The sequence below is a fragment of the Diabrotica virgifera genome, chromosome 6 (assembly GCF_917563875.1).
Source record: "Diabrotica virgifera virgifera chromosome 6, PGI_DIABVI_V3a".
Taxonomy (NCBI): domain Eukaryota; kingdom Metazoa; phylum Arthropoda; class Insecta; order Coleoptera; family Chrysomelidae; genus Diabrotica; species Diabrotica virgifera.
Window position 1 is genome coordinate 243,857,924 of NC_065448.1, and position 23,995 is coordinate 243,881,918.

Sequence of the window (23,995 nt, forward strand, 5' to 3'; positions counted from 1 at the left end):
GCTTGGTCATTATTTTCCATTTCATGATTTTGGAATATATTTTCTAAGTATTATCTCGTGCCCATGTGTCATCTTCTTTTCTAATTAGAGGAATCTGTTGCGTTGGTCTATTTATTCTTTTTGTGCATTTCTATAACGAATAGTCAGTGGTTTGGTCATCTGTAAGATCATTTAGGTATTGGTGTATTGATTCAATTTTTATTATATCTATTTGTCTTCTTAACTACTGGATGAGGTTGTTTAAAGCATTTTTATTTTGTGCAGTTATGTTTTTTTATCATGTTTTTCTGGCCTTTCGTTTTAATTTCTTTGGGATATTTTTGGTCTTTGACTGTTCATATAATTTGATTGGTATTCTTCCATGTTGCTCCATTCAGCAGGCTAACCATAATTTGTAATAGATAATTTGAATTTTTTAATTAAAATTATTTCTCTTTTTTGACATTCTCACTTCCAGATAAAGAGTTGGTTTCAGATTACTGAAGCATTGATCTCACTCAGTACTTATACTCTTTTATAATACAGTCAAACCCGCTTATTGGAATAGCCTTCGTGCCAAGCAAAAGTATTCCTATAACGGGGTTATTCTAATAACCGATTATTGGTGCCTGGTAGAAACGTTTGGGGATCTCAAGTTTATATTCCTTAAAGCGGGATATTCCTTTAATAGGTTTTCCAATAAGCGGGTTCGACTGTATTTCTTATTTAAATAAAACTTAGATTTAAATAAAAACAATATTTTTTATTATTAATTTTTATTTGACAAATCACAGAAATAATTATTATCCCAGATAATTTTATTTAAACTCTTCTTTTTTGAATTGATGTCAAACAGTCCGAATATTACAATAAATAAATAAGTTTAGTGCCGGTAACAAGGGAATTTACCAAGAATGTGATACTACTGTTTGAGCATTTTCTGAAAGAGTGGTTTTTGTTCCTATAACAGGAACAGGGACATGTTGTGCTACTACAGGAATAGAGTGAATGTGGTCAGTTAATACAGGTAGTGATTTCACAGCTACAATTGGTTGAGATTTTAGTACAGTTCCAGGGTGAATAATGGATTGTTCTTGTCCTGTAATAGTAGTTTTGGTGCCAACAACAGATGCAACGGGTAATACCTCTTTAGCTATAACTGCTGCTTTGGTTTCAACTAGAGGAATAGCAGGAACAATAGCTGGTTCTAGGTGGTGGAAGAGTGCTGCCTTCTCGTGGACTAATGGAGCAACTTTAGCTACTGGTTCTAAGTTATAATGGAGAGCAGGAGCAAGGTGAGCACTTACTAAAGGTGAAACATGACCAGCGATAATAGGTTCTGCTCTAACTATGGCGTCATTTGTCTCTACAAGTGGAACGTGAATAGGCACTGTTGATTCTACGTAAGTCGTTTTTTGTAATGTTGGAGGATGTACAATAGATTGTGAATGCTCAGATTCCGTAGTCTTTGAAGCAATAATTGCAGCTTGGTGAGCTATAATTGGCTGAGATTTCACCACAGGTGCAACCACTACTGGTTGTAGATGTCCACTGACTAAAGAAGGAGTTGCATTCAATATTGGAGAACTGTGAGCTGCTACGGATGCAATATGATGGTTTACCAAAATGTTGTTTTCATGAGCTACCAATTGTCCATGCTCTAAAATACCACTTTTGGATGCAACAACAGGCACAGCGATGGGTGACTTAACCAACGCAATTGGTTGAATGTTAGATTCGAGCACAGCCGGTTCATCTGCTGATTTCAGGAGAGCTGCAGTGTCAGGTCCGGCTACAACAGCTGTTTCTCCATTTGCTACAATTTTTGCACCTTGGGCAACCGCAGTTATAACGCTGCCATCAGGACCAACCACAGTGGTTTTGGAACTTGGGCCTTCTATTATCTCTGATACAGGGCTGATGACTCCAGCTGAACCAAAGGCAATCAGGTGTAGTATACAGAGAGCTCCCTAAAAGATAAAAAAAAAATAATTCAATAGCCTTTAAATCAATCAAAATCAAGCCCAAATCACCCGATTTGGGCGTCGAAACGTTAATAAAATTATTTTTTTCATTTTAATTGTGGCTTATTTCCCATATAAATAATTAATCATAAAAATGCCACAAGGAAATAGCTTCAGAACAAAATCAAAATCAAATTTGACTAAATTGGCTCTTTTAAAATTAAATTGTGAAATAAATTATGGGAAGTCTTTTTGATCACTAAAGAGCTCAGACGAAGTTTTATTTTATTTAGTAATATTTGATATACAGATTGATAACGTCCTGAGGCAATGTAAATAAGATAATGGGACTCTCGTTAGGAGATACAATACTTTACAAATTACGTTACACAGATGATCACATTGTTATTTTATAAGACCATGAATATTTCAAATAGATGTCAATACAACTTATAGAAGAATATTGAAAGTGGAGCTAGGTCAACATGAAAAAAACACAGTATCTATGTATAAAAACCTATAAAAAAACTGGATATGGACCAGAAAAATTTGAGTTAAGAATTATTCCAACTAAATTTACGTGCATAGAAATCGGCCCACTTAAAAATTTGCTCATTTTTGATGTGTCATATTTCCTAAACCTGTTAGCCGATTTAAGTGATTTTTTAAACATGTTATAGCGTGATTCTTTAACAATACCACTGTAATAATATTGTTGCTAAACAGGTAAATTTTCATTGTATACCGGGTGTACCAATCAAACTGTGTTTTTTCTCAAATTTTGAATCTCCCTGTGGAATATTCTAGCATTTATAAAATACTTAAATTAAAACCCAACTATAGCATCTGGTTTTCTTTACATTCTGCTTCTTTATTGATTATATATGTCCGCAAATGTTTCGTTTCCGAGATACGGGATGTTGAATTTTTTCTTACAAACTGACGATTTATTTATTGCCTTAAAACCAGTTGAGATATGCAAATAAAATTTGGTAGGTTTTAAGAGCTAGTTATTGCGGATTTTTTGACATAAAATTAAGAATTTTATATTCACCATTAGCGTGCATACGGGTAATATGATCGGTCATATTACACGTATGAGCGCTAATGGTGAATAATAAATTCTTGATTGTATGTCAAAACATGTGCAATAACTACGTCTTAAAACGCACCAAATTTCATTGGCATATCTCAACCGGTTTTAAAGCAATAAAATAAATCGTCAGTTTGTAAAAAAAAAATTCAACATCCCGTATCTCGGATACGAAACATTTGCGGACATACGTTTATAAAGCTAACTATCATTATTTTTTCATGCAGAATTATCCGTTAAAGTTTGTCGCGCTTATTTAGAAACACCGTGTATTGATGAAGAACATGTCTAGTTGTTAAAGTACCTAACTTTTTTATTATCCAACATAAACGAATGATTCAAAAAACAGAATGTTGACCTGAGGCTATAGTTGGGTTCTAGTTTCAGTATTTTATAAATGCTAGAATATTCCACCGGGTGATGCGAACTTTGAGAAAAAAAACACAGTTTGATTGGTACACCCGGTATACAATGAAAATTTAACTGTTAAGTAACAATATTATTACAGTGCTATTGTTAAAGAATCTGGCTGTAAAATGTTCAAAAAATCACTTAAATCGGCCAACAGGTTTAGAAAATATGAGACATCAAAAATGACCAAATTTTTAAGCGGGCCGATTTCTGTGCACGTAAGTTTAGTACAGTATAAATTTTATTTACAAAAATGAAATTAAGTTTAAAAAAGAAATCAAAGATCTAAAACAAATATATTGGGAAAAATTCTCAAATGACATGGAACATGATTTACGAGGAGGTCAAAGGAAGGTATAGAACATGCTGAGGGACAGGAAGAAGCCGGTTGCCGAAGAATTACAAATTAACGCAATAAAACCAGAAGAATGGGTAACTCATTTCGATAATCTATCTATACAAACACGATAACGAGAGTAATGAAGTACAAAAAAATTACCTACAAAACATTCACCAAGAAGAAACAGAGAATGATAACATCACCCAAGAAGAAGTACACGAAGCAATCAAAAGATCAAAAAATAGAAAATCAGCAGGTCCGGATAATATACCAAATGAATTAACTAAATACGGGGGTTAAAAGATAATAGAAGAGATAACAACATTATTCCAAAAAATTGTAAACAACGTGACAGTACCAGAGGAATGAAGAGAGAGTATAACAATACCTATCTACAAGAAAGGCGTAAAGAGAGATCCTACGAACTTCCGAGGAATTACACTACTCAATTCTACATCAAAACTGTTGACAAAAATTCTATCTTAAAAAATATACAACAAAGTCGGTGTATCGGAAGAACAACAGGGCTTCCGCCCAAACAGACCTACCATAGACGCTATTTTCATCATGCGACAATTAATTAAAAAATCAATAGAATTCGACAAGCCTATGTTCACATGCTTTGTAAATCTGAAACAGGCACTCGACAGAGTATGATTGAAGGACGAGGAAACATAATCAAAGAGCTCATCAGATCTAACAAAATACAAATAAAAACCACACACGGGCTCACGTCGGTCGGTCGGTCTCAGTCCATGCCTATTTAATATAATAATGGATGAAGTTATAGATAGTGTTAACAAAATGAATCAGGGATGCAAAATGGGTAACCGAACCATGAAAATACTTTGCTACGCAGATGACAAAAATTTAAAGTAACCGGCGAAAAGTAATATTCAAGAACCCAATTAGATGTAAATTGGTAGTGGATGACCATACAATCGAACACTGACATACAATCGAAGATACTTGGGTGTGGAAATATCTAGCGACAGGCATCTGTGGCAAGAATCAAAACAGCAGGTAACGAAAGCAGCGAGAATATCTGGTTTCCTGTGGGATATAATCTGGCGGAATAAATATATGAGCATCGAAAGCAAAGTCCGCATTTATAAGACATGTGTTAAACCCGTACTGACATACGCAGCTGAGACAAGGGCCAACACAACAAAGACCAAACAAATAATGAGAACAACAGAGATGAAAACCCTAAGATCCATAAGAGGTATCACACTCAGAGATAGAATAAGAAACGAAGACACATTGAGAGAGCTAGGCGTTCAAGACGTAGTGAGATGAACAAGGGCACGACGACGCATGTGGAGAGACCACGTAGATCGGATGGACCCTGAACGTTTGACGAAATGGGCGAAGACACAGAAGCCCAACACCAAGCGACTCATAGGAAAATTCAAAAAACGATGGTACGAGAGCTGGAGATCCGAATCACAGCAGATACTGTAACAGAAGAAATAGGACATAGTCCTATTAAAAGAAGAAGAAGAAAAATAAATAAATTATTGGACGCGTTTAAATATTTAAACACTATTGTACAGGAAATTGCAAGAGATTGAAAACGATATATTATTTTTATTTCCACTAAAAACTGTTACGGTAATTGTCACCCTGGTTTAGAGGTGAAAGTGAAATACTCTAAAATAATAGAAAAATATGTCCCTTTAATCAAAAATTGATTTTTTGGCTGGGTTTTTCAAAAATGTATTTTCCCATAATGTTCGATTTCGTTCTATACAGGGTGTTTCATTAATAATTGTCCATATAGTAACTGGAGAAACCTTAGCACGAAATACAAAGATTTAATCTAAAACACTTAAATAAAATATGGCCCCTTACTGAGTTACAGGGTGTTTTTTCTAAAAATTTAAAAAATATTTTTGCTCAGCATTTTAAAACTATTCGACGTATTCTTTTCATACTTGGCAGGAAGTATAGGTGCTATACAAACTACTAAATTATGTTAAACAAACGTTTCTGGCTATTACCAGAGGCGTACTACGGGGGAAAGTGAATGTTTGACCCTTTCCAAATTCTACGCCACTGGCGGAATTGCCATTTTAGTTAAATTATTGAATTCTCCAATACTTTCTATAAAAATAATATACTCTTTATTCGTAACGATAAAGTCATTAGTTTTCGAGATCTTTGAAGTTAAAAATGAAACGACACGGTTATTTTGATTAATGTATTTTGTCGCTTCATTTTTAATTTCAAATATCTCGAAAACTAATAATTTTATCGTTCCGAATGACGAGTATATCATTTACATAAAAAGTACTGAAAAATCAAAAAATTACACTAAAATTGCAATTTCCTCAGTGGCGTAGAATTTGGGAAGGGTCAACCAGCCACTATCCCCTGTCGTACGCCTCTGGTGGTAGCTTGAAACGTTTATTTATCTTAATTTAGTAAGGTGTACGGTACCTACACTTTCTGCCAAGTATGATAAGAATACGCCAAATAGTTTTAAAGTACCGGGTACAAATAATTTTGAAATTTTAATCTTATGAATCATATCATAAATTAATCAAAATAACTGTGCCGTTTCATATTTAACTTCAAATATCTCGAAAACTAATGACTTTATCGTTACCAATGAAGAGTATATTATTTACGTATAAAGTATTGGAGAATCTAAAAACCGCACTAAAATAGTAATTCCTCCAGTGGCGTACAATTTGAGAAGGTCAACCATCCACTATCCCCTGTCGTACGCCTCTGGTAGTAGTTAGGAACGTTTGTTTATCATAATTTAGTAGGGTGTATAGCAGTCGCACTTTTTGCCAAGTATGAAAAGGATTCGTTGAATAGTCTTAAAATGCTGAGCAAAAATAATTTTTAAATTTTTAGATAAAACACCCTGTAACTCAGTAAGGGGCCACATTTTATTTAAGTGTTTTAGTTTAAATCTTCGTATTTTGTGCTAAGGTTTCTCCAGTTACTATATGGACAATTATTAATGAAACACCCTGTATACAGGGTAGCGATAAAATATGGAAACACATATGGTATTTACTCGGAAAAAGCTAGAACTATTTTTATAGATTTTGGTGTGTAAGGGTCTTCTAATGAGGCCGATATTATAAGGGTAATTACACTGTTGTCAAATCTTCCGTTTTTCTGAAGATCTAATCAACTTTCTTATTTTAAATGGAATACCCTATATATTTTTGCGTTTTCAAGTCCTTAAGAAATACTGATTATTTTTCATGTTATATTCCCTATGCCTAAATGCTATAATTTCGGAGTTATTGCTACGTTTATTAAAAAAAATTAAACAAATTATAAAAATCAATTTTTTCGGCCCGGGTAGACATTATTTTAGCATCTTTGGATCATTGGAAACAAAAAAGGTATTTTGTCATTTTTCTCTAAAGTTAATCGTTTCCGAGTTATAAACTGAAAAATTCGAAAAATGACGATATTTTAGGTTAAAAAACACAAGGAAAAATACTATTCTTGAAACTATGAAGTGCCTAAATTCAATTTCAAAGCTTATTGTATCAGCTAGCGATAAGTGATTTGGTCTTATTTCATTTTAAAACATAGTTGTTAACGCAACCCGATCGCCCGTCCTCTCATATGCGCTTCATTAACAATTAAAAAACAATGTTTTAGAATAAAACGTGACAAAAATTCTTATGTGGAGCTGATAGAAGAAGGTTTGGGCTTGAATTTAGGTAGTTCGTAATTTTAAAAATAATTTTTTTTACTTGTGTTTTTCGTCGAATAATCGTCATTTTTCGATTTTTTTCAGTTTTAAATTGATTATAACTCGGAAACGATTCACTTTAAAGGGAATGATAAAAGACCTTTTTTGTTCCCAATGATCCAAAGAAACTAAAATAATATCTGCTCGTGCCAAAAAATTGATTTTTATAATTTGTTTAAAATTTTTTTATAATAAATGTAGCAATAACTCCGAAATTATGGCTTTTAGGTATAGGGAATATACCATGAAAAATAATTAGTGTTTCTTAGGGACTTCAAAACGCAAAAAATATACAGGGTGTTCCATTTAAAATAAGAAAGTTCATTAGATTTCCAGAAAAACGAAAGATTTGACAACAATGTAATTACCACTGTAATATCGGCCGCATTAGAAGACCCTTACCCACCAAAATCTATAAAATCAGCGGTTTCCCAGAAATTACCGTGTTTCTATACTTTACCGCTACCCTATATACGTAGTCTTATTAGTGTACTGTGTCTTATTAGCTCTTCCTAATTCTAGTCCTTTTCTTAAAATACTGGCTTCATCATGGTGGTTGGCAATTACTCTTCTTATCACAATATTTCCAGCTACCGTTTGGGTTAATTGAGATGTTATCGAAGTAATTGTCTCTGGCTTTCCTATCCACAACAGCCTCCTTGTTCATACCATATATTTGCAGCATATTATTTACAGAATATGCTGAATCTACAATATTATACATTGTTATTGTAGTAAATCCTGGTAGTTTGTTTTTCTCCTCGTCGCTTTGAAAAAGACATTTATATATTAATTACATTAATTTAATATTTTAAATGTGAAGATTTCGATAAAATGCGTAAGTATAACATACATACAACACAAAGGTATAAAAACGAAAGAACAAACTTAAGAATATACCATATTATTAAATGTCAACCATACACAATATAAGAACCAAATAGAAATGGAAAGGAAAATATTTTAGAATTTTGTTGCAATAAAAAATATGAATGGGAGAGATTCCAAACACCAAGTTCAAAATAGAAGCAAAAAAATAAGTAAAGTAGTTAAATAAAGTCGACTTCAGTAGTTAGGACTAAAAGCAAATGAAAGAATCAAGAGAAAGTAAATGAGTAACACTCAAAACTCTATAACTAAAAAGAAAAAGAATACCAGAAATAACTGGTTAAGGTGGTTATGCAAGATGTCAATGACTAAACAATAAAAATTTAGAAAACAAGTGATCAAAATGGAAATTTTACAAAAATCATATACCTATAGGGCTTTTCATTCACAGTCATTTGTTAAGAGCTTCTGTCATATGTTGTATAATCCACGTATATTAATATTATACACAGATGAACCACATATGACAGAAGCTCTAAACAAATGACAATCGATGAAAAGCCCTATTATAAACATACCTTGAAAGATAATGTCAAGCTGGTAAGTTGCTTGGATAGAATCCGTATATTTATATGAGTATAAAACTTGGAAAATGTTCAGAAAATTGAAATAAGCAGTTAGACAACGTGGCCTGTCTATAAATCAAGAGAATACCAAGTATATCAGAATGAGAGGGGGAAATGCAGAAAAAGATAAGTGGATCACTCTAAGTACGAAAGACAGAGGGTATAAATTTGGAAAGTTAACAGAATTTAAGTATTTTGAAGTAATAGTTACAAAAGCGGAGACGAAGAGGGAAATAAAGAAGTAGTTGTTGAAAGGTAGCAAAGCAGTAGGATCATTAAACGCACTGTTAAAGGTAAAAAACGTATCCAGGACAACCAAGATTCAAACTTATGAAGCAATTGTGGGATCAACGATGTTGTATATGTTACCGGCCAAACCCGATTTCAGGAGAAACTAGTTTGGCCTAGGCCAAACTGGTTTGTCCTAAACGCGACAGGATAAACTAGTTTGGCCTAAACCAAATTATTTTATCCTGATAATAATACGGACACTGCAGGATAAGCTAGTAAGCCTTTTATAGTATACCTATAATATCAAAATTAATAAATAAACTGAATAAAATACTCTGTAATTGGAAAATAATCATTTTTAGTAAAAGATAATGACTCGTCGTTAAAATTAATAGATAATTTTGGTAATACAAACAATCATACATATTATAAAAAATAATCTGTGCTTTTTATAAAAGCAAAAATAATTAGGTATACCTCAATTTTAAACATTATTTATTTTTTCATGGAGTGTTTTGGTGACACTTAGAATTGAGGATTATCATTTCCTTCTTGCTCTTGCATCTGTTTTTCGAACAGTTTTTGTTGCGGCTATATTTGACGAAACCCCTTCCTGATCCAACTGAGCCTCTCGTAGCTGCAACCCTTAACGATATTTCAGTGGGCAAATTTTGAGGGCAAATGTCGAATTCTGATCTAAAAACAATTAAGTCAAAACATTTTAGAGACATTAATATCCCAAAACGTTAGATATATAATATCTCTAAAGTATCGCTAAGGGTTGCAGCTACTCGAGATTCAGTTGGTTCGGACAAGGTTTTGTCAAATGCAGCTGGAACAAAACACGGAAAATAAATATTGCTTTTATAAAAATCACTTATTATTTTTTATAATATGATTGTTTGTATTACCAATAATTGCCCATTAGTTTTAAAGACGATTCGTTATCGTTTCAATAAAAAATATGATTTTCCAATTACAGAGTATTTTATTCAAAAACATAAAATCCTTTATAAAAGGTATATTTGTTAAAATCCCTATACAGAGCTACATCAAAGACAGAACTAGTTTTCGATCGGTTGACCGATCATTTTTAAATACTTTGCATCATTTTATCTGGTTGTACACATTTTAGGATTGCACTGATGATGATCGGTCAACCAATCGAAAACTAGTTCTGTCTTTGATGTAGCCCTGTATAGGGATTTTAACAAATATACCTTTTATAAAGGATTTTATGTTTTTGTAATGGTATACAGCCAACTACAGGAAATTTTTCCTCGTGGATTAGTATTTTATTCAGTTTATCTATTTATTTTAACTTTGTAGGTATACTATAATAATTATACTAGGCCGTACTATTAGTGGTCCCTGCAGTATCCGTATTATCAGGATAAACTAGTTTGGCCTAGGCCATACTAGGTTGTCCTAAAATCGGGTTTTACCGGTAACATATACATGTGAAACTTTGACAATGAATCAGAAAGAAGAAAAAAACTAGAGATTTGGAAGAGGAAACTATTGAGAATAATTTTTGGTGATATAAAAGGGTCTAACGGGGAAAGAAAAATCAGAGCGCAGATAGTTAAATGGTTGGGGCATGTTTCATGAATGTCACAAGAAGGAAACATCCTGAGAGCTTTGCAAGCAAGAGAACAAGGGAAGAAAAGAAGAGGTATACCACTAGGAAATGGTTTGACGTCGTCCGGAAAGGGGACAGGAAATAACAAGTGAGGAACCGAAAAAAGCGAAAAAATCTAGTCAAAACTATCGAAGCCAAAGGCCTCTAAGACCTGTAGTGCTGTGTTCTGCTTTTTACTTAATTTTTTATTTTTCGTATACTTTTGACCAATGAGTAATTGGGCATCCTCGCATTATTGCTACACCCTGTATTTTGGAGATTGTGTCGCCTCTGCTAGAGGGTCGATTTAATGTAGTAAAAAATTTGTCTACAAAATGTCTCCGTCACAACTAAATTTGACGTGTTTTTACATTTTTTTAGATTTTCTAAAGAGACCAAATTATAGAGGAAAGCACCTTTTCAAATTGACACACTGTATCATTTATTCATAAAATATCATATTTCTCTCCCTTGATGTGAGTCCCGATTTCTTATATATTCATTTCTATTTATCTAAAATATGGTAACTACCAAATTAGTGAGAACCATCTTTGCCGTTCCTTTAAAAGGTCTTTAAGGAATCTTCAGACTAATTATTGCATAAATTATGCAAATTGCTTAAAGCGTCGTCAATTATGCGAGAGCCTCTTTTATAACTTTTTATATCTTAAAAGTGCCCTTTTTACCAGACATCCCTAATTTATTTAATTTGATGCTCCCTTTCCTTTTAAATATTTAGTACTAAACGTTCAGTAATGTTTAACTGATTTATATAAATAAAAAAGATCATGAAATAATAAAGAAAAGTTTATAATATACTCGTATGTACAGGGTGTTTGGTAAATAATGGCCCATAGCTTAACCTTAAATTCCTGAGCCTAAAATAGGTCGATTTAAGCTAACTTACTTTAGTACAAAAGTTGATAATAACCGAAATACAGGGTGTCAAATTTAAACTGTTATTTTATTTATTCTTGAATATTTCCTGGCAGGCACGGGATAATAACAAGAAATTTGGTAAGCTGGGGTTTTTTGCGACTTTTTGGCATATGTATCATACTAGTGACGTCACCCATCTGAGAGTGATGACGTCATCTATATTTTTTAATGAGAATAGGGATCGTGTGATAGCTCATTTGAAAGGTAATTCAATTCTCTATTCAGTAATATAAACATTAACATAATTATTTATACAAGGTGTCCAAAAAAAAATTTTTTAATTAAATTTATTGACATAAAATGGAGACTGTGTGTAATTTATTTAACTGGAAATATATTTTACTGCTATGAGAAAACAGGTAATAATTTTTTTTGACAAATAAATATTGTTTTTTGCTTAAATTCAATATTAAAGCCACCACCTACCTTCCTCTTGACAATTTGAACAATTTAATTTAAGGGAAAAGCAATGACTATTTTTCAAATAAACATTTTTTTTCTGTTTTCTGAGAGCAGTAAAATGTATTTTGAACTAAATAAATTACATGCATTCTTCTTTTTATATCAATAAATTAAATTAAAAAAAATTTTGGACACTCGGTATAAATAATTATGTAAATGTTTATATTACTGAATAGAGAATTAAATTACTTTTCAAATGAGCTATCGCATAACACCTATTACCATTTAAAAAATCATCGATGACGTCATCACGCCCAGATGGGTGACGTCACTAGTATGATATATATGCCAAAAAGTCGTAATTTAAAAATAAAAATTGAACTGTTTTGGGATTTTTTCCAAAATCGTCCATTCTCGAGAAAATGAATTCATTCCAACCTTTACGAGCTCACTGTATAAACTTTTCTTTATTATTTCATGGTCCTTTTATGCGCTAGAAATGAGAATACCAAGAAAATTAGTGGAGCTAATTTAAATGCGAGTGAAAGATTGATATGAACAGATCAAGATAGGAAACGGAACATTTATGCCAGTTAGTGTAAAATCAGGTATTTTCAGAACGATTTCTGGAGTGAAAATCGCAACGTGGAGGACGTGGAAAACATTGGAAAAGCATGCTTTGATCACATTTACATGGCCGAACAACTAACAGCAAAAATAATGCCCAAAATAAATCCGTTCATCTGACATTTGTAGATCATAAGAAGGCCTATGACTCGGCACCTAATACCAAGTATGGGAAGCAATGGAAACATCGAAGTTTCACGAGTATTAATGAAAGCAATAAAATCACTCTACAGGAATAATAAAGTAGCTATCAAAACGGGCAACAGAATATACAGTCCATTTAAGAAGACAAAGAGACTGCTACAGGGCTGGTCCCCATTCTGTTCAAAATATTCCTAGAAAAAAGCCTCAAAACATGGAAAAGAAAGTGCGAAGGAATTAGCATACCATTAAGAAACGAATACCTACCTTTATACCCTAAATTTTGCTGACGAACAAATAGTGATCGCAAAAGACGATTACCTCTTTAGACAAGGCGAAAACGGCGCGTCGGTTTGAAAAAATATTCTCATGGTATTTTTTTGCATAATAACATTCGTGAGACATCCCAGAATAAGGTTTAAGAAGTCGCCCACGTGAAAAGTGGTTCAATGTTTTTTTAACAATTATTTTTTCATCAAATTGCAAAAATCATTATTTTTGGCTTGGACAATTTCTTTAGGATTTTTGGACCATTCTGGACAAAAAAGGTCTCTTATAATTTTTCTCTAAAGTTGATCTTTTTCGAGTTATATGCAATTTAAAATTTGAAAAACGCGAAAATGGCCCTTTTAAGACTTAATAGCTCGGTTAAAAATTATTATTATGAAAGTTGGAAAGTGGCTAAATCAAAATTTAAAGCCTACGCTACATGATCCTGAATAAATCTATGTTATAAATTTATTACTAAGCTGTTATTTTTAATTAATAACAATGGGCGGTTAGATCGTACTGACGCGGCTGTAGATGTGAGTGCAAGTAAGATGCACAATTGGACTGCCGGAATGGCGTCTCTCTCGCACTCAGCATTTACGGCCTCCTGACACGTGTATGTCGCTCATTATTTTTACTTAAAAATAACAGCTTAGTAATAAAATAATGACAAAAATTTCTTCAGGATCTTGTAGGGGGGCATTAAACTTTGATTTAGTCAGTTTCTGACTTTCATAATAATAACTTTTAACCGAGTTATTAAGCCTTGAAAATCGCCATTTTTCGTTTTTTTCAATTTTAAATTTTTTATAACTCGAAAACGATGAACTTTAGAGAAAAATTATAAGAAACCTTTTTTATCCAGAATTGTCCAAAAAACCTAGAAAAAAAATGTTTGGGCCAAAATATTGATTTTTGCAATTTGATTAAAATTTTTTTATTTTTTTTAATTTGGACCACTTTTCACGGGGTCGACTTCTTGAACCTTATTCTGGGATGTCTCACGAATATGATTATGCAAAAAAATCTCATGGGAATATTTTTCATAACGAACCAGCCGTTTTCGCCTTGTCTACTTCGTCTACCGAAGAACATCAGTATAAAAACAAAACTAATAATATAAATATAACACCATTGATATATAAATTGATTTATATTTGATAAATCAACGGCGGAAAGGCAGGAACTCGTAGCTGAAAATTTGAATAAAATGAGTTTCTTCGGTTTTTACTTTAGAATAAGTGTATCCGCACTTATTCTAAAGCGTAAGTTTACCACACAGTGTAAGTTTAATAGGTGCCGATACACTTATTCTAAAGCGAAAACCGTAGAAACTCATTGTATACCAATTTTTCAGTTACGAGGTCCTGCCTTTCCGCCGTCGATATTTTCTAAATAAGAAAAACAAAAACCAAATAAGAGCAACAGAGATGAAATTCCTAAGTAGAAGCTGCAGAGTAACAGAAAGAGACAGATTAAAAATCACATAGATATTAAGAAAATAATGGGAATGAACTCAGATATAATAAACTACAGAGAACGGAAGAGATTAGCCTGGTACGGACATGTCAGAAGAGCAGAGAATAACTTGGATAAACCGAATAACAGAGAGAACCCGATAGGAAAAAGGAAGAGAGACAGATGTCAAAGATCTTTTAGAAATGAAGTGGACGAAGCAAAGGAAAGAAAAAAACTGCAGGAATGGGACTGACAAAACAGAAAGAACTTTAGAGAACGATTGAGTGAAGGAATACAGTGAAAATATTATGGCTTAATACCATATAAACATAATATTTAAATTAGAAAATAAAAATTGATATGATTTTTATTAATATTGTTCTTGAGTTATTTATGTGTGGCATCTTATGCAATTTACTATTTTACTTAGGAAATAAGCCACCATTTAAGTAAATAAATAAAAGTTATTTGACATTTCGACTTCCACTTCGGAAATTGTTATCAAAAAAAATATTATAGTTTTAATATTTTGTATTTATTTTGATAACGATTTCCGAAGTTGAAGTCGAAACGTCAAATAAATTTCATTTCCAACTTAAATTGTGGCTTATTTCCTAAGCATAATAGTAGATCTTTATTAATTTGTGCTGCCTTTAAATTATGATATTTTAAATTAGAAATTATTTTTATTTTTATAATCAGTTATAAAAAACTAAGTTAAAAACCATTTAGAAATTTTGTTATTAAACGAAAATCAAACTTACCAAGAAATTCATTGTAGCCTCTTAATTTATTGGTACTATATTTGACATTGCATACTCTCAGCGTCGGTTTATATATACAAGAATAATTTGGGCACGCAAAAATCTTGCTGCCCCTGAGATTCTTTTGCCGATGTTTTTCAACTTCCTCTGCTGCTTTAAATTGTAAATCCTTTTTTAATGATCGTTATATTCTACAGATGTCTTGAATTTTATTACAAAAAAATAAATTTCGATATGGTGCGGCTTTATTCGTATAGGAAAATAACGTTCATGATACAGTAACAACAGTTTGTTATTAAAAGAAAAAAATTCAGTACACACAAGGTGTTTAAAAAATTATTAGTAGTAATTGCACAAGAGCTCTAAAATTCTATATTAATTTTAGAGATCCAGTGCAATTTGTTGCGATTATTTCATGAATAAAACTGTTCAAAACCAAAATTGTATTATAATTTATTTATGTAAGTACAAATTAGTACAATTAAATACACAGTGGTTATAAATATTTGACGGTTGGAAGTCATCACTTTTATAATTTTTAAAACATTAATTGTCATTAATGTCACTAAATGTATTTTTTCAAAGCAACGAAGGGCATCTGAAGTAATATACTTGACGACGGGAAATTATCAAAAATTATCAGTTTAATTTTTATTTCTGTAGCTTTCTATTGGTAAGAATCTCCTATGAATGAAATAAGCAGTACAAGAGCTCTAAAATTATTGAATTTTCCCGAGTGACACTTTGACAGTTTTAATTGTGTCAAAGTGTCACGAGGGCAAAAATTCTATATTAATTTTAGAGATCGAGTGCAATTTGTTGCGATTATTTCATGAATAAAACTGTTCAAAACCAAAATTTTATTGTAATTTATTTATGTAAGTACAAATTAGTACAATTAAACACACAGTTGTTATTGACACATCTGACGTAATATACTTGACGGGAAATTATCAAAAATTATGAGTTTAATTTTTATTTCTGTAGCTTTCTATTGGTCAGAATCTCCTATGAATGAAATAATTAAAAAAATTAATGTAATAGTGATATGGACTTGAAATCTGGACATTCAAACAAGAACACATAAATAAGTTACAGTCATTTGTCAGTGTTACAGAAGAATTCGATATAAGGTCGATTTTCACCGATCTGTTTAATGGATAAAAATTATTGGATATGTAATTTAGCATGTTAACATTTACAAAAAACAAGGGTTGCCCGATCTAATCTTGTTCCAACTATAATTAATTAATAATTATTAAAAAATTACATTTTTTTATGAATTTGAAAATAAAATTTTCGACCCAGGCAGATATTATTTTAGATTTTTTGGATCATTCTAAACAAAAAAGGTCTTTTGTATTTTTTCTCTAAAGTTGATCGTTTTTGAGTTATAAACAATTTAAAACTGAAAAAAGAACGAAAGATGACAATTTTCAAGGCTCAAAAACATAAGTAAAAAACATCATATTTTTAATCGTCAAGTACATAAATTCAAGTTCAAACCTTTTTCTATCGGGTCTCGATAAGAATTTTTGTCATGTTTTATTCTAAAACATATTTTTGAAGTTATACTTCTTTACGCTCGATATGAGGGTGAATTTTTATATGTTAAAACCTACGATCCCGGCGCATGCGCATTTTAACTTTGTTCTGATTGGATGTTCAAATGACATGTCAAAAATTATTCAATATGTAGGATGTGGCAAAGCTGTGGTTTGATTATTTATGGTTGTTGCGTTTTGAAATTTGTGTGAAAAGAAACAACAAACAAAAGTTAGTTAATACTTATACTGCCTTTTTAAATAGTTTTCATATATATTTTTGGACTTTTGGACTATTTTGGACAAGGACTCATTCTAATTTGGTAAGTAGTTTTTATTATAATCATATTGTAATTATACATTTGGATTAGGTTGGAATAAATTTATTTTCTCTAGAATGGGGATTTTAGAGAGAAATCCGAAATTAGGTCCGATTTTTATTTTTAAATTATGATTTTTTGGCGTAGATTTATTTATCTAGTAGGTATGTAATGCTCTGATTTACATGCTTAATTTGATTACCAACAAAAGTTCTACCAATCTTCATCTAATATATTGTTTTCTTACTGTTTTGTTATATTTTAATATTTTCTTCCACAAAAATCAAACTACATAATTTGATTTAAATTCAGAATTACTGTCAAACAGTAAAACGTTCAGTTGACCTATTTTTCCGCATGACAAATAATGAGTAATTGGATGAGTGAGTCTAGGCTTCGATTACGAATCAAAGCGTCCCCAAATTCGCGGGTTCGAATCCCGATGCAAGTTTTTATTTTTTTATTTTTTTATGCATTTTATGATTGTAAGTATATTTATTATATAATTTTTTTTTTCAGAAAATGCGTATTTAAAATTTTTGCCAACAATTATTATCGTTCAGAAATCATTTTTTCTTTGTGGCATTTTTCAATGTGTTTGTGTGCGTTTTATTCTTTTATTTTTTTAAATTTTTGGTATTGTCTTAATAAAAATTTTTGGAAAGTAGTAAGTATTAAAATTAGTTTAATATTTAAATAAAATATAAATAAACGGTTTAAACTACATTATATCAATTTCGAACAAAAAATAATGACCACAGTGGAAGAAAAAATAGTCATAACAGACAAAGAAATGAAAGAAGCAATAAATTCCATGAAGAACAAAAAAGCTGGAGGACCAGGAGGAATTGTGGCGGAACTAATCAAATACGGAACACAGAAATTAAGAAGAATGATATGCCGAATCATGGAAAGAGCAATAAATGGAGAGGACATCCCTAAACAATGGCAGGAAGCCTACATAACATCGATATACAAAAAAGGTAACAGAAAAGATTGCGAAAATTACAGGGGGATAAGCGTCATCGCTAAAATGGGAAGACTGTATGGCAGGATCCTCAGGAACAAAATAGAGAAAAATATAGAAGGTAAAATCGGATAAGAACAAGCAGGTTTTACAGCAGGGAAATCATGTCTAGATCATATCCATACAATACAACAGACAATAGAGAAAAAAAGAGCTAAGAACAAAGATGTACACATGGCGTTTATAGACCTTAGGAAGGCATACGACACCGTGCCAAGGAAAGAACTGTACAAAGCAATGACTAAAATAGGGATACCACCTAACCTAACACAAGCAATCAAAAACATGTACAGTGGAAATGAAGTAAATATAAAAATCGGAAACAAGGTAGTTGCTAACTTCAAAACAACAAAAGGATTACTACAGGGATGCCCAACGTCACCGACTCTATTTAAAATATTTTTAGAACACGCACTAACAACTTGGAAGACAAAGTGTAGGGGTATGGGAATACCGATAAGGGACGATTATCTCTACACATTGTGTTTCGCAGACGATCAGATGGTGATGGCTCAAGATGAAGAGGATATCAGTTACATGGTAAGAAAACTAAAAGAGGAATACAAAAAGGTGGGCCTGGAAATAAATATGAAGAAAACGGAATACTTAGTAATATCGGAAGAAGACGTAAAAAACTTAGAAGTAGAAGAACAAGTTGAAATAAAAGGAACGAAGAATTTTAAATATCTGGGCTTTATAATGTCGAAAAGCGGAACAACAGAAGCAGAAATAAAAAGTAGATTGGGACAAACAAGGTCTTGCATCAGACAACTCCATAATGTAATCTGGAATAAAAACATCAAGGGAAAAACAAAAAGAATGATATACCAAACAATAGTAAGAAGCATCATGACATATGCCGCAGAAATTTGGGTCATAAACAAAAAAACCCAAAAAAGCATTCTGGCAACCGAAATGGAATACTGGAGAAGATGCTGTGGTCTCACCAGAAGAGACAGAATAACAAATGAGGAGATAAGGAGAAGAATGCAAGTGGAAAAACATGCCCTGCAATATATAGACGAGAGAAGACTGAAATGGTACGGCCACGTACGCAGAGCAGAAAACACTTGGATAAACAAGGTTGCAGAATGGAGCCCAAGAGGAACGAGAAGAAGAGGACGACCTAGAAGATCTTGGAAAAATGAAGTCGACGAAGCCATGTCTAAGAAAGGATTGGAAGACGGAGACTGGGAAGATCGAAAAAAATGGAAGTCCTAGCTGACGGAAGGGAAACGGCATTAGCTGTAGACAACCCTTTATATATATATATATATATATATATATATATATATATATATATATATATATATATATATATATATATACATATATATATATATATTGCTTATTTCCTGACCGTGAATTTTTAAACAGTTGGTTTTTAATTCCTGGGTTTGCGGTCTGTTATAAATAAAACACTTGATTTTGCTTAGACGTTTCGGCTCTTTGCCATTTTCAATATGCACTTTTAATTATTAAACATTACACTGTTAACAAACATATTTTATATACAATACACGTAATATTTTGAAAATTTAAAAAAATGCACATCGTGTTTCTCTAAGATGTTATGAGAGAATGCCAGGCATGGGCATTGGGCATATGGTAAAAGCACTTCACAACGGTTTTGGATGGTGGTCGTAAAACCAAAACGATAATATACAGGAGATCAAGTTACATAATATACGAAAGAAATAAATCTGACTAATGTTTAACTTTTAATAATGGGAGCAAGATTTTTTGTAGTTGTGATCTGAGTATGTAACTCGAAATATGAATACTGAGGTGCGTATTTTTTTTTGTATTTTATATGGAACAGAGGCTTGAACGCTAAAACAAGGATATTCATTAATGATAGAACATTATAATAGAACAGAGTATTTGATATGTGGGCATATAGAAGATTTTTAAAAATAACCTTGGTTCAAAAGATTAAGAGACAACCACGTTTTGTAACCGAATGAAATAAAGAAAAATGAGATATTAAATACAATTAAAATAAGAAATTTACATTATTTGGAAACATGTTATGAGAAATGAGATATGTGTTTATGTAGATCGTTATATAGGAAAAGATACTGGACAGAAGAAGCTTAGGACGCTGACATATATCCTGGCTAAACAAAATTGATGTAATGATACAAACTGCAACTCTGTGGAGTTGCTATAAGAGGTAGCACGTAACAAAAAAAAAAAATAAATAAAAATGCCGTATTTAAAGTGTTTACCAATGGTGTGCTTACAACCACACTTAATTTATCAAATTGTGATATATATCGATGACATCCTACTATACCTTCCGGAGCATGAAATCGATTATACTCTCCACATGTTTAACAGCTTTCATAACAAAATTCAGTTTACATCCGAATTAGAGGAAAACAACAAAATTAACTTTCTTGATATAAGTTTAGAGTATAACAACAGTAACCGACTGATAACTACAAACTGGTTTACAAAAGATGTCTGGTCCGGAAGATATTTAAATTTCAACACCAACGCACCTGTAAGTCACAAACGAAGTGTTATTTTCAGTCTTACAGACAGAGCAATTAAACTATCTAGCCCACAATATCATTCTGAAAATCTGAGAAAAGTTACTGACATTTTAGAAAAAAATAATTATCCACCAGATTTTTACAACCGTCTAATTCAAAAAAGAATTCACATTATCAAAAATCAATCTAACTCCAATGCCAATCTAAAACAAACTCAAACCATACCTAACAATAATAATAGTAATGTCACCAATCCAAACAAACACTACATATCCCTACCATACATTAATGGATTCTCCGAACAAATCTCGAAAATGTTGGCAAGATATGACATCAACGTTGGACATAAATCATCTAAAACATCCGGAAAATATTTCTCAAAATTTAAACCCAAAGTTACTAAAGATCAGCAGTCGGATGTTGTGTATAAAGTAAATTGTAAAGACTGCAATTCAACATATATTGGGCAAACACATCAATATCTACACAGAAGGATTGTTGCACACAAACATAGTGTACAAACAAACAAAATAACTACCACAGCCTTAGCCAAACATTCAGTAGAAAATAACCATAGTTTTGATTTTGAAAATGTACAGATTCTGGAAAAAGAGCAAAATTATAACAAAAGATGTATATTGGAGATGATCCACATAAAGAAAGACCAAAATTGTATCAATAATAAAACTGATATTAAAGATCTCTCCAATATATATCACAATTTGATAAATTAAGTGTGGTTGTAAGCACACCATTGGTAAACACTTTAAATACGGCATTTTTATTTATTTATTTTTTTTTTTGTTACGTGCTACCTCTTATAGCAACTCCACAGAGTTGCAGTTTGTATCATTACATCAATTTTGTTTAGCCAGGATATATGTCAGCGTCCTAAGCTTCTTCTGTCCAGTATCTTTTCCTATATAACGATCTACATAAACACATATCTCATTTCTCATAACATGTTTCCAAATAATGTAAATTTCTTATTTTAATTGTATTTAATATCTCATTTTTCTTTATTTCATTCGGTTACAAAACGTGGTTGTCTCTTAATCTTTTGAACCAAGGTTATTTTTAAAAATCTTCTATATGCCCACATATCAAATACTCTGTTCTATTATAATGTTCTATCATTAATGAATATCCTTGTTTTAGCGTTCAAGCCTCTGTTCCATATAAAATACAAAAAAAAATACGCACCTCAGTATTCATATTTCGAGTTACATACTCAGATCACAACTACAAAAAATCTTGCTCCCATTATTAAAAGTTAAACATTAGTCAGATTTATTTCTTTCGTATATTATGTAACTTGATCTCCTGTATATTATCGTTTTGGTTTTACGACCACCATCCAAAACCGTTGTGAAGTGCTTTTACCATATGCCCAATGCCCATGTCTGGCATTCTCTCATAACATCTTAGAGAAACACGATGTGCATTTTTTTAAATTTTCAAAATATTACGTGTATTGTATATAAAATATGTTTGTTAACAGTGTAATGTTTAATAATTAAAAGTGCTTATTGAAAATGGCAAAGAGCCGAAACGTCTAAGCAAAATCAAGTGTTTTATTTATAACAGACCGCAAACCCAGGAATTAAAAACCAACTGTTTATATATATATATATATATATATATATATATATATATATATATATATATATATATATATATATATATATATATCAATTTCGTTAAAATCACATAATATGTAATAGAAGTATAACTTCTTACGTGCGTACAAAGTACACACATATTCTTTTTTTAATTGTTAATGAGGAAAGTTTCTTATGGGAAAACAGGCATTAGTAACTAAAACACAATATTTCAAACTGAATTACGTCCAAAAGACTTATCAAGAACTGATAGAATAAGATTTGAACTTGAAATAAAGTACTTCGTAATTTCAAAAATATTATTTTATGCTTATGTTTTTGAGCCTTGAAAATCGTCATCTTTCGTTCTTTTTCCACTTTTAAATTGTTTATAACTAGAAATCGACCAACTTTAGAGAAAAATTATAAAAGTCTTTTTTGTTTAGAATGACCTAAAAAATCTGAAGTAATATCTGACCGGGTCGAATTTTTTTTATTTATAAAAAAATGTCATTTTTTAATTATTAATTAATTATAGTTAGAACAAGATTAGATCGGGCAACCCTTGTTTTTTGTAATTGTTAACATGCTAAATTACATATCCAATCATTTTTATCTATTAAACAGATCGGTGCAAATTGACCTTAACATAATATATTTTATCTTAGACTATTAGCATAGTATAGGCACAGAAGAAAGCGAACAGGGAAGTATTGCGAGAGATTGGCAAATAATACGAAATAATAAACGCAATAAAAATAAAAAAAATTACAATATCTTGGGCACGTAATGATGGGACAGCATTATGAAATGCTGACTGATAATACAGAGAAAGATGAGAGGAGGAAGGAGTATAGGAAGAAGTAGAGTGTCATGGTTGAAGAATGTAAGGGACTGGTGTAAATCCAGTTCTGTAGAACTCTTCAGATAAATTATAACGAATAATAAGGATAGTATGTAATCATGATCATTCTTCTTCTTCTTTTTCTTCAGCCTGTGTTCGTCCACTGCTGGACATAGGCCTCTTCCATTGGCTTCCATCGATTTCTACTCTTGGCAATTTAGGCTATTGATTATGTATTTTGGAAAGGAACTACAACGTTAACGGGGTTTTATTGTTTCATATGGTCAATGGACCTCTAAATAATAAAAACCCGTGGAGTGCTACCATTTAAAGGGGTGCGTTTTTGAGAATGGGGTGAATTAGTCCCTAGGCACAGAGCGAATTAGGGTGAGGTCTATACACTGTTGGTACAAACATGTCTACAGGAAAATTGTTCCAGGTTAAATTTACTATCGAGGCATCACCTTTTAAAGTCAAAAATACTTTTTTTTACAAAAATATATTCAAAAGAAAAGCAAGAAAAAAACACAACAAATAGCAATTTTGTTTTTTGCCCCATAACTTTTTTCCACGGGGATGTGGATATAGGCATTGCTTTACCAAAAAAAATTTTTCATCCTTTCTCTTTAAAATGGCGTTTTGTAAAAGTCTCTATGATTTATATTTTCCAAAATATGATTTTTCAAAATTTGCCACTCACAGCGATTTTGGCCCATTTTGCTTGTTACTTCTCA

The 23,995-nt window shown here is 31.7% G+C and overlaps 2 protein-coding genes across 4 annotated transcripts in view; one reads left to right on the forward strand and one right to left on the reverse strand.

The window, feature by feature from the left end:
- The window catches only part of LOC114336520 (ADAMTS-like protein 1), a 1,384,970-nt gene that overhangs the window by 1,029,014 nt on the left and 331,961 nt on the right, over positions 1-23,995 (forward strand). The gene's annotated exons all lie outside the window — the stretch shown is intronic.
- LOC126887465 (uncharacterized) lies at positions 722-15,540 on the reverse strand. The gene is made up of 2 exons (XM_050655011.1): positions 15,425-15,540; positions 722-1,949 (listed from the first exon to the last, which is right to left on the reverse strand). The coding sequence occupies exons 1-2, from the start codon at positions 15,434-15,436 to the stop codon at positions 885-887; spliced, it is 1,077 nt and encodes a 358-aa protein (XP_050510968.1). The 5' UTR covers positions 15,437-15,540; the 3' UTR covers positions 722-884.